At 40.4% G+C, this 12,502-nt stretch overlaps 1 protein-coding gene and 1 non-coding gene across 4 annotated transcripts in view; one reads left to right on the forward strand and one right to left on the reverse strand.

Moving 5' to 3' along the window:
* Window positions 1-3,503: 3,503 nt before the first annotated feature.
* LOC105691087 (aryl hydrocarbon receptor) overlaps window positions 3,504-12,502 on the reverse strand; it is a 78,781-nt gene continuing 69,782 nt past the window's right edge. The window contains exons 5-10 of one of the 3 annotated variants that reach the window (XM_048657877.1): window positions 10,231-10,440; window positions 7,174-7,468; window positions 6,935-7,076; window positions 5,556-6,852; window positions 4,337-4,862; window positions 3,504-4,185 (exon numbers count right to left, since the gene is read on the reverse strand). In XM_048657877.1, coding sequence (XP_048513834.1) covers window positions 4,431-4,862; window positions 5,556-6,852; window positions 6,935-7,076; window positions 7,174-7,468; window positions 10,231-10,440 — 2,376 coding nt within the window. In that variant the 3' untranslated portion in view covers window positions 3,504-4,185; window positions 4,337-4,430. Of the gene's footprint in view, window positions 4,186-4,336; window positions 5,099-5,415; window positions 6,853-6,934; window positions 7,077-7,173; window positions 7,469-10,230; window positions 10,441-12,502 lie in introns of those variants that run through there. The other 2 variants (XM_048657876.1, XM_048657878.1) reach the window with 2 other exon arrangements.
* Trnam-cau lies at window positions 10,575-10,646 on the forward strand. The gene has a single exon. It is a non-coding gene; the product is annotated as a tRNA-Met (tRNA).

Consider the following 12,502-nt stretch of genomic DNA (forward strand, 5'->3'; position numbering starts at 1 on the left):
TATGTTATAATAATCGAAATAGATTCTGATTGATAAATATTATAATTACTGTTATTCATAATTTATTCGGCATCAAACCGTTTCTTCATCTTCATATGCCAGCTGTACAACGTACGTACATACATACACAGTTCGTGCGATTCAAATAAAATCGGTTAATCTTATTGTTATATTATATATATCAATTCGTCGTACGTAATAAATCTGATCCTAGTTTTTTCCATTCTGCTCCGTTCATTGGAATCCAAAACAATAATCATAACAATAGAAATAAAAAGTAATAATAAAAGTAATAATAATAATAATAATAATAATAATAATGGTGTGTGTCTGTGTTGCTGTTAATATATTACATAGGTATTACCATGAAGAATTATGTAACAATAATAATGTCGATGAAAAAATAATATTGATAATAATACTAATAAGGATACGGAGAATTGTGTACTTGATCACTTACAATTATTGTACTTGAAACATTATGTATAATGTATGGTATAGATAAAATGTAAGTTATTGATATACAAAACGTTATACTTCTAGTTAGTTTATTTCTCACAATCAGTATCTCTTTTCTTCATTACTAAAATTTCGTTTCTATTTATTAATTTCACCTCTTCTCTTAAAATAATATCTATATATTCAATAGTTATATCATCATACATATCAGATTTTTTCTTTGTTGCTTCTTTTATATCTTATTATTTTATGTTCGCTCCATCTTTTCCACATTTCTACCTCGTTTTTCTTTCTCTCATTTATAAATTTAATTTACAGTGAATGTACAATCGCTTCATGCGATGACCGGTGTGAGACGATGATTTGAAGAGCAAAAACTAACAATGAGAGAAAAAACCAAGAAACGTAAAAGTAAATTGAAACAACAAATGAGAAATAAAATAACTCACTTTCAAACGTAATATATTTTTCGGGGGCGTCATTCTTCTTTTTTTTTACCTTCGATCGTAAAAGTACAATTATATGAAAACTTACATGATTTAGGTAGAATTTGATATGGTGGTGATGTTCTTAATTATTGCTTTCATCTTGGTTTTGACTGATTCATAAAAATAATAACAAAAGTGATAACAACATTAATAATGATGATAGTATTCGTAATAATGATAATAACAGTCATAATGATGAAATAATAATAATAATAATAATAATAATAATAATAATATTACACGTTACAGTTAGTGTATGTATATAAGTATCACGAACGTGAGGATTGTTAAATTATTAAAATTTCCTTTAGCACGTAAAGTATGTCTAAGTTTATGTATTATGTGTATAATATGTATATTGTTATTATTTATATAATTGTAAATATATAGTACTAATAATTCGCATCATTATACAATGGACTAGACTTGATTACCTATAATTAGTAGTAGTAGGTTTGTCTTATAATTCGATTATACAAATATTATACGATAATTAAAAGAGATTGACGAAGATAGAGAAACAGAAAAAGAGAAAGAAGAATCGAAGCCAATAATAATTGTACAAAGTAATCAACAATCAGAACGAAGACATCAATTTACTAGAGGTCTTTTTTTCTTGTAGTTCTCATGTAACTAGAGTGGGGACGTTATTGAGATACAAGATGTCTACCGCCCTCACCTTCAACGCTAAAAAATTATCTCACAATCGGTTCGAGGAGGTAAAATTTTTCCTCCATCTTTTTCGAAGAATTAAAAGACAAATTTTTCATTTCAATCGAATGGGAAGAAAACTAGCGTCTCATCAGAATCCGATGAAACAGCATGGAAGAGAATAATGTCAATCAAATGTTCGTACGAAGTAAATTCCGAATGTTGCATCGTAATACAAAAATTGGAGGATTGAAAGGAAATTGCATTCGACGATTGGATAATTTGGAATCGAAAAATTATTATCACTATCACGATTATTATTATCATTACTATAACTATTACTGTTGATGTTACTTACATAACTTTGAAGGATAAGGGCGTTACAACCAACTGCCTAAACTTATGGAAGGCTCATCTAGCTCTGCTAAACATCGATAATTGATTAATAATTAACTTAATTGATAACATTATATTAAAATACGTGAGTGTACATAAATAGTATATGGGTAAACGTGTTTATGTATGTTATTACATGTATAACGTGTATCATATGTGTATATTATATATGTAATATGTATGAATTAATTAAGTACAAAAATTACAAACTTATTAACAAAATGTTGGCAAGACTTTTATGCGGGTTACGGCCGAATTTTCAACAACAGGCTAATGATATATTTTTCATTAGATATGCAATAATTTATGATTAAATGATTTTGAATTGCAATTTTTCTTTTCTCTTTTGTTCTTATCATAATTACTGTTTCAATCAATTTATTCCCAATTTTTTCAATTCCATCGTTAGCGACTGCTGTTTTTGCGATTTAAATATTATTATTTTGTTGTTGCTGTTTATCATCATTAATATAATTGTTATTATCATTAATATAATTGTTATTATCATTATTATTATTGTTGTTATTATTTTTAGCATCCATATTAGTATCATTATCATTAGCGTACTAATTAATCAAGTTACTAAAATTACCATTATCGATAGTATGTTCACTACTGTTATTAATTAATATTAATATGAATATTCTCATTATTAAAATTAGAATTAATTTTATTGTTATTATTATTATTATTATTATTATTGTTATTGTTATTATTATTATTTCATTTGACCATGACAAGTGTGGAGAATATGATTACTATATGTATGTGAGACACAAGAGAGGAAATAAAAACGAAAAAATCCAGGAGCTTTGTGTATTCTCTTTACTGTTCGTACTTTTTCTTCCTACTCAATTTGAATTTGCATCAGTGAGAAAAAATTTTTGTATTACCTGTCATTATCATACATAATATGTTATATTGCTCTTGGCTTATATTTCTGTGGTGATTTTTTCCTTTTTGTTTTATATCTCCTTAATTGTGATAAATTTTCTTGTCTTTTTTTTTGTCTTTCTTTTATCATTCTTTTTACGTATATTATAATATACGATATAATATGGGTAAAATTCAATTACATTAAATTATTATACGTTAATCGATTTTACAAACAATTGTTTAGTACGTCTCTGACGATTTTTGTGTCAATCAATTGTACAATTACTTTCGTAATCGCAACCAACACTTATCACAGAATACGTATATAATTATCATTATTATCATTATTTATATTATCATTACTAATAATATCATTATTTTCCAAGTTATGGTTGTTTCCATCATCATTACTAATAACAATATTCCTATCATGACGGTTATTATAATTTTTATTATTATTCGAAATTATTCAAGCGCGGTATTATTAATTATTAATAATAATTTATGAATTGTGGTTTCTTTTTAATTCAATTTTTACTTTATGAAAATGTATACACATATATCTCATATATACCATACGTTATACCTATGTGTGTATAGAAATCAATGTTATAATTATACACGGTTCGATAATGTATATTATATATTTGTTCTTTATTTATAAATTATGTACCTATAGCTTTATATATTTATTTATTTATTTAATCATTTATTTATTTATATTACGAGTGTTGCGTTTAATTTTTATTCGGATATTTAGGTACAGTAAGTTTGTGCTTCTACCGAAATTTGATAATATTACCCTATATGTGTACGTATAAATAGATCGATTAAGTTTTTGTCGATTATTTAACCCCATCGTTTTGATTATAAGATTATGACGATAACCGATATTATTGGAGCTTTCCACCAGGACCTTAATGTTAAGAAAGAAACGTTATGCAGCAAAGGTTTAATGTCCCTTTGTGAAATCCTCCATCGAAATCACAGGCATTAATTACCGATTAGACGTACCAATTTTTAGAATAGTGTAGCTATACATATGTATATTCATAACGTACGTATGTCGATCGGATAAGGCATTATTTCATATCATATACGATTTGTATGATTGGTAATTTTGTATACTTACATCGTATCGCGATTGAGTCTCGGAGTTGCTTTCGATTATTCAATTCAATATCATTAAATATATTTTACAATTCCGCATACCGTCGTGGGTTACGAATGGGAAGTAATGTAGCTGCGGATAATTTTAGGTGACAACATTTTACTTGTTATCTTGATACCAGAAGAAGCCTCCACGGCGTTTTATCTGCGACAAAATGAAAACAAAAAAAAAAAAAACAAACATTCATTATACTTCGATTCGTGAAAATTCTATTCATTATATCCGCGGTCGTTGAATAATAAGTTCATAAATTTGAAATATACGTAAAAAAAACCATCTCAGATCCCATAATTACCTCCAGCGTCTCTTCGGCACAACGATACCCATCAAAAACCATCCATTTGCACATCGGCGGTCTTTTGACCCCCGTAATCGATAGCTATCGTCCACTACTGGTTGAGCAGAGTGTTGGTCACCTCAGAGATGGACAGCAAAGGACTCCCGGTGTCCGGCTTTGGATCTGCGGGCCCATTATTTGACCCACAACGTGATGATGGTGGTGCCCCGGATGGTAGGATACGGTGTTGTTGTTGTTGTTGTTGTTGTTGTTGTTGCTGTTGCTGCTGCTGGTTGTGATGCTGGTGGACGTGATGCTGTTGCTGCTGGTGTTGTTGCTGCTGCTGGTGGTGCTGCTGCTGCTGGTGGTGCTGCTGCTGGTGGTGGTGGTGTTGTTGCTGGTGGTGATGGTGGTGGTGCTGGTGCTGCTGTTGCTGTTGTTGTTGTTGGTGTTGCCGGTGACCGTTTCCCGATGCATCTGTTGAAGACTGTTGTTGCACGTCCCCAGCATTACCCCGGGGGCAATTCCGCCCCCCGGTGACGTGCTGCAACCAAAAGAGAGGCCCTTCATCATCAGTTCAAGAGCGCCCTTGATCGTAACACGGCTCTTTTTCTTTCTTTCTTTCTTTTCTTTCTAAACGAGGCCCTCTTCGTCCCTCCTAAGTTTCCCTTTCTCATCTTTCTCTCTCTTCTCTCTCTCCCTCTCTTTCTCATTTTTTCGTTTTCTCGGAACTTCAAGGTCCGCCCAATCGTGTCGGCGCGATTATTTCAGATTTGCCAGCTGATAGTTTTAACCAAAAAGAAAACAAAAGAAAAAAGTAACAGAAAAATTGCAGGGACTACAGTTTCATTAATTATTCATCAGTTGAAGGAAGCTTTTTTTATTATTCAAATTTCGAACACATCCACCCCCATAGCTCCTCTACAATGAGTTCGATAAACCCCATGAATCGATTCTGTTTTTTTATATCTTTAAAATTTCACAACACCCCAATTGACCCCATCAATAAACGATTCGTCGTGCGAAAAAAGCTCCTCGAAAGAAACAATCGAGAGAAAAAAATTAAAAGGATATTTATCAGGGACGGCGACACTCACTGGGGGGCACATTGTGCTGCGTGCCTGGTCGCGGGCGGTGCGGGGTGGTTCTGGTGGTGCTGGTGGTGCTGGTGATGGTGATGGTGGTAAGGAGGATAGTACTGGTAGTGATGATGGTGGTGCTGAACTCCTTGCCATACCTCCGCTCCTCCCTCCGGATGCCCGTGGCCTGGATGGGGAGGATGAGGAGGATATCCGGACGTGGCGTAGTGCGCCGCGCTGACCGCGTACTGTTGATGATGATGCTGCTGCTGCTGCTGCTGCTGCTGACCGTGCTGGCTCTGTTGCTGTCCCTTATTCCTCGTCGGACTGGAAGACCCCGCCGAATTGTTCGGCTGTCCCGCGCTCGGCGAGGTCTGCTTCCACTTGCAATCCGTACCGTTAACAGAGTTCATCTCCGCCAGCGATTTCAACGGATCGGAGGCGGCGCTCTGAGCCCCGCCACTCTGAACGTGGCTCGTTTGACCGGGCGGACTGTAAGTCCCGTTGTTCCTGGGGGGTGACCTCGAGGGCGGCGCTCCCCACATGAGTACCGTCTGTCTGGGAGCTTCACCGCCGTAAATAACGTCCGGTTTGACGTCCTCCATCTTCGGCGTCAACACTCCGGTGGCACCGGTCACCGGCGAACTTCCGGCGGAATTACTCGAGGACGCACCGCCTTCCAGGGAGTGACGACTTCCGGGTCCGTGCACCACGGAAACACTGGCGACCGGACTGGCCGCGTAAGGCGACCCCGCGCTACCGGGATGATGTCGAGCCTCCACGTATCCGTATTTGGGCGAGTCGCCCAGTTGTTGACAGTAAATCTTGTCGTCGGCCCCTTTCCCCGACGAGGTCAGTTGGTGGGGGTCGTAAGTCGGAAGAGAAACGTCTATGAAACCGTTGTAAGCACCGGTGGTAGCGTGGTACTCGGGATAGTAGGAACCCAGAGGTCTGTACTGGAAGAGATTTTCGGTAGCCGTCAGATACCGGTTGTCCAACGCTCCGGCGGGGTACAATGTCTGATGATAGTTCCCCGTGTGTCCGATGTACGTTGTCAACGAAGGATCCGTGGTGGCGGCTACCGCCGTGGGAGCGTACGGGGTCGGATAGATGTTGTTGAGGTTGCTGTAAGCGGCGGCGACGGCGGCCGCCGCACTTGTGTCCGCCGCTAGATAGTCGACGGAAGCTACCGTAGGGGTGGCCGGCGGCGAGGCGGACGATTGACTGCTGAGTTTCGCACGTTTGCCACGACACGTTGATAGGAAGTCGCGTAGTTGAGTCTTGTAGCGACGATTGACCCGTTGAGGGGTAGGTTGGGCCGGTATAGACGGGGTAACGCCCGACGATGGTAAACTGTCGCTGTCCGAAAAGTAGCTGTTGGTCAAACCGGCGTCCAGATAGCTCACCTTGAAGTCCATCGTTCGCTTACCCAGGAGATCGCGACCCTCCTCTTCCCTGGAGAAGAGAAAAAAGAAGTAAGTTGAAGAGGAGATCGAAGAGAACGGAGGACGTCGAGTATAGCGGCGGGTGCACTCACATGAGCGGCCGATGAGTGCTGATCACAAAATCAGGCTTCGAATTTTTGTAAACAAGACGAGAACTCGTTTGAAGCCACTGCCAACTTCCGTCTTTCGTTTGGTACCTGTAGGCGATCATGCCGGAAGCTCCGGTCTTCAGTACTGGAAATCAATGAAGGGAAAACGAACGGATTAAGATCTGGTGATTTTTGGCGCGCTTTTATTCAGCTATGTTCGACGCCAGACGAATGAGACTCACGTTCTTGATGAGCGCTCGCAACGTACGCGAGGTCGTCGTAGTGTACGAGATCGTATCCTCCGAGATTCGCTAATTCAGCGTCCGAGTAGCCGAGCAACATCTTCCCTCTTTGGTCCATCGAAACGAGAGCGAGATCCAATTTGTGTTTACTTTTGAACATTACTTCCTTCTGCGGCACCTCCAGCAACGAGGGTGGACCGAACGGCGTGCAAAGTGCGAACAACGCCAACGGCGGATCTTCCGTTTTACGATTTTGACCGTGGAGCACCTTTACTCTGCCCCTTATGTCCAGCCGCTAAAAAATCCAACGATGAAGACGAATGAATGATAAAGCGAATTTTCGAAAAACGATCGAAATTCGAAAGAAAATCCGTGACTCAAACCGCGCGATTGGTCGCAAGGTGTCCAGATATTCCACGCCCAAGGGTGCGTACCTACTTTTACTTGATCTTATTATAATTTCGAATTTTCAATTTTTCTTTTTTTACAATCTCATACACAACATTCCGTAACCGCTGGTTTGAACGCACGTTGAACGCGCCCCGAGTCAAAACGACTTATCAGAGTCTCTAACGGTATGACTAATAGCCTCGAAAATAATATTAACGGGACGATCGTAATACACGCGACACGACCCGTATGATGTATGCGCATACCGCTCACACATCCCCCAGGAAAATGAACTTCATTCCTTTAACAACACATTTTGCGATACGTTGAAGAGCGTGTTCGTTCGTCGAGATTTTCACTTCGACGAGAGGGTGAAAAAAATCATTCCGAGTAGAAGGGGGTTGGACATGCGGTAGTTACCGGTCGATCGAATACGGGGTACGTTGTACTTGTAAATCTTCGCGAGTCATTGAAAAATCATAAAAAGTTATTTAGTGGCGATAAAAAAGTATGACGAGTCGGCGGAGACCTCCATACAAGAGTCGAACGCGACGAGTCCACTGAGACTATACATTGGTGAAACATTTCATTTTGACCGAAAGCTAATTATCCTCATAAATGTCGTCGTTCGTTTCATTTTTCAATTTCTTATTCATTTCGCTTAAATACAAATTTCACACACACGTACACACAGTAGCCGCACTAATTTATTACGATTAATTTACGATAAATTTCTTGTATTATATTTGTCGTTAATTTATTATTATCAACGATGTTAATAATTTTGCCGACAGGGCTATATCGCGGTGTATAATCGTCCGTCGAACGGTCAATCGATTGAGTCGTTGTTTGGAACGAAAAAAAAACAAGAATCGAAAATTAAAAAAACCATAAATAAAGGGGGGAGTAATATGCGTACGAAACTTGTACGTACATACATCATCGTACGGTGTATGTTCTACGTACACTTTACATCGGATCGAGTGATTAAGATCCTCATTGCACGAACGATAAATGCGTCGAAAATTGTTTTCCCTTCTTGCGGGGGGGGGGGGGGGGGGGGGGAGGGGGTTTCTCAACGTTGAAACAAGGCGTCAAACTGTGACCGATATGCTGCTCTTCGAAAACGGATAAGAAAGAATTAATTTTCGAAAAAAAATTTTCATCATTCTCCTGACAACAGTAGCGGCTCGTTGGCGTCGCGGTGGCTGTCTTCCTTTTTTTTTTTGTGTTTTTTTTTTTCGGTTCCAGGCAAATACGTCGAAAAAATGGTGTACCCGTTTCTAGTAGCTATTTCGCATTGTTGTACAACGAGGGGTCTCGTGTGCATACGGGGTTTCGCAAAGTGGAAACGGTTTGCATTTGCAGACGTTGCCGTTGGACGCGGGAGCCGTAAAGCTTTTACGATTACAGTTTCATTTTCATAAACGTCAAAGCAACCGCTTTTTTGCCGTGACCGAATAGCACTACACGAGCATTTCTGTACCAACGATGATGATCTTCATATATAATATCGTTGTGTAGTACCTTCTTAGGCTCTTGGGCCCCGTACCGACACAACTTCGCCGGCGCCTTGAGATACCCAAGTCCGAAAGCTTCACGCCTTTCCTCTTCTAGTTTATTTAACTTTATTTCAGTTTCTCTTCACTTCTTTCTCCCCCCCCCCCCCCCCCCCTCCCACCCCGCTCCTTCCTTTTTTTTCCTCCGCTCTAATATTTCTTTTATTATCTTTTCTCCCCCGGTAAAACACGGCGGTGTTTGCTGTAAGATAATTAGTGTTTTGCTTCTGTCTCCGCGACGCCCTCGCCCAACAGCTGTACCATATAACCCGAGCCTGTCTGCTGTTTTTAAAAATTTTTTTTTTTTCAGTCCCCGTTATTTCTCTCGATCTACCGCGATTGGAATTAATTCGAAGAAAATTGGGTAATTTTTCATCCGTCAATTTCGAGAGGGCGAAAATTTTTGTCGAGCCGCTCTCTCTCTCTCTCTCTCTCTCTGTACGGTCGTCGCGGTGGTGGTACACTCGTAGTCGGTTGTTTGAAATCCGAGAGTTCTCGAAGCCGCGCGGTATAGTTTTAGCGCTCCGGAGCGGTGAAAGAAACAAGGGAAAAAGCAATTACCTTAAGAGTCCAAGACTCTTTTGAAGCAACGCTAAAGGTTTACCGTTTTATATGTACGAGAGACAGAAATGGATGGAACTACGAGGAGGACGACGACGACGACTCTCATTTTATGACAGTGAAATTATTAATTACTGTTTTGTATACCACACCGGCTTACACCACCGCGACGCTTTCATTTCGTTGATGCAATTCCGAATGCGGACCACTTCTGCAGCTCTAAAACATAAGCCAGTTACAAACGAGTCACCGTGGAGAACAACGAAGAGTAATGTATACCTGGCGTACGTAGCGCGTGGATTATGCATATCGGGTGTCTGATTTCAATCGGAAAATTTTCTCTGTCGACATTCCAATCGTAACGCCGTCTCGTCGAATTCTAGTTATCCCTGCACAGATCTCCTGATTTTGTAACGTCCAGCCGAGTCACGGATTTTGTAAATTTGTCGGTTTTTGAAAAAATCGACTTTTTCAAATTTCAAGCTCTCGACAGATTCTCGCAGTTCGTCGAATTTGTCCCTGACGGGGGAATTATCGTCACGCTTACCAGAAATCCGGAAGTGTTATCCAACAGGCACCGGAAGCGTACGGTGAAGCTTCGTTCCAAGAGGTTACCGTGTTGCGGTGCTAATGCGTCGTTTAAAGGAAGACCCGCACTTTCGGTAGGTAGGAAGGAATTCCACATCAGTTGCCTTTGCAATTCTTCCCTGTCCTCGCTGTGAACCAATTCGTAGACGCTCTGGTGCACGATGTCGGACTGAAACAAATAAGTTAGAATCCGAATGATTCAGAAAATTGGAAAAATCATCAAAAGAATTGCTGAATTAAAAAATCGACGAGTCTTTAATATATGTTAGTCCCGAAGGAAAAATTTTCATCTTCTCGAACAAGAGCAGAGTGGCGCAGTGGAAGCGTGCTGGGCCCATAACCCAGAGGTCCGTGGATCGAAACCACGCTCTGCTAGGACGAATCGATTTCTTTTATTTATTTTTATTTTTTAATTTTTACTCCCGAGGTTCTTCGTATCTTTTTGTTCGGTATCCCGACGCGCGGGTAAGGTGTAAATTATTGAACAGTAATTGGACGATGATAAGCCGTGAGGAGCGGGGGCTAGCGACCGGCTGTTGTAAAAATGAAGAGTGAAAAATCAACGCGGTTTACGATACGCGCGTGTATCACGAGGATGTAAGGGATAACCGGGGTCGTCATTGAGTATTTTATACACGTGTGTACACACGGAGCTAGTTGGTAGTTATTACGAGACTGTTTAATTAGCAATAATTGAGTAATTAGTGAGTAGTGATGTAACCAATTAGCGATGATCGAGTAGAACTACCTGGATACGTGCGACGCACGGTTTACAGACGTTCGCCTCGAAGGTACGGAGAGGACGCGATGCTGCAGAGTAGAAATAGAACGAATTATAAGCACTCTTTAGAGTCTGGTTACCCACACACCGGGCGTCGCTTATTATTGCTTATGAATGATAGCGTCCTTATAAATGCATAAAGGGCCCATAAAGCATCCGGACCAATGGCAGAACGGGAACGAACCTCGCGGCGATTCTAGAGGAGAAGAAGAAGAGGAAGAACGAAGGGGGTAACGGGAGGTGAATCGGAGGGGAGGGGGGGAGGAGGGAAGAAGTTGGGCCCCCTCGTGGGAGCCTCGGGGCCTCGGTGTGCGGATAGGTGTGTACGTGGATTCTAGATGCCCGGTCGTTTCACGGTGGCCCCCCCGCAGAGACTCGCGAGGATCCCCGGCGAGGATGATTTTGTTTGTTCTTGTTTTAATTATAAACCGATATTCCCGCGTGGTTTTTAGTAGCCATGCGGAGTCGCGGGGACTACCGAAGATCGAATACGAATATACACGTATATACACGTATATACACGAAACGAACTCCGCGTGGATCGGATCCTTCGATATACCTGCTGCAAGGGCCAATTTCAAACAGCACCGCCACCCCCCACCCCCCACTTCATCCCTCGATTATTAGTTACTTGTTGGGATCCACCGGGAACATATACGACTACCTGATTATCATTTATCGGCTCCCACGATCCGCTCTTCTCCTATTTCGTTCAACGTTTCATTTTCATTCGGTTTTTGAGAGCTGAGTCCGGTAATGTGACATCTTTCACGAGTATTTGACGAACTCAAATTTCATGATATCGGATTCCATCGATCGTGGTGGTAAAATTCATCAATTCGTTCGTTCGTTGCATCGATTGCTATGACGATCTTCTGGTTTTTGGCCCGTTTTACGTCCGTGCGGATGAATCGATGATATCGCGGTATTGCAAAGTTCGCGCGAAATTTCGTTGAAAACCTCAAGGGACACCCCTTAGACATTTATACGGCAGTAAATCCCGGTTGCTCTCTCTTCGCGGATCGAGGTTTTAAATATTATGGTGGAACGGTATATCAAACGACCCTAACGAATAGGTTATTTGTTATTCGACCGTTGTATATGAATAACTCGTCGATAATTCATCGACCCTGTATACATATATCTGTATAATATATATGCGAGCGTATAAGTATATGATATATCCCCATATCCACCTACCTACCTACCTACCTACCTACCTACCTACCTACCTACCTACCTATCCATATACCTATACACCTAACCGTGTACCAATACCCCACGGAGCCACGCGCGCACGGCTAAATCCCACATCGTCGACCTCCGTATCCCCCGTAAGATTCATTATTGTTCACACATATAATCGCATCCACATACGAGCCAAGTCAATTATTATTATTCTCATTATTTTCACGAATCGAAAAATCCTAAAAATTTCACCCCCATTATT

Source organism: Athalia rosae, chromosome 7 (assembly GCF_917208135.1).
Source record: "Athalia rosae chromosome 7, iyAthRosa1.1, whole genome shotgun sequence".
Classification (NCBI taxonomy): domain Eukaryota; kingdom Metazoa; phylum Arthropoda; class Insecta; order Hymenoptera; family Athaliidae; genus Athalia; species Athalia rosae.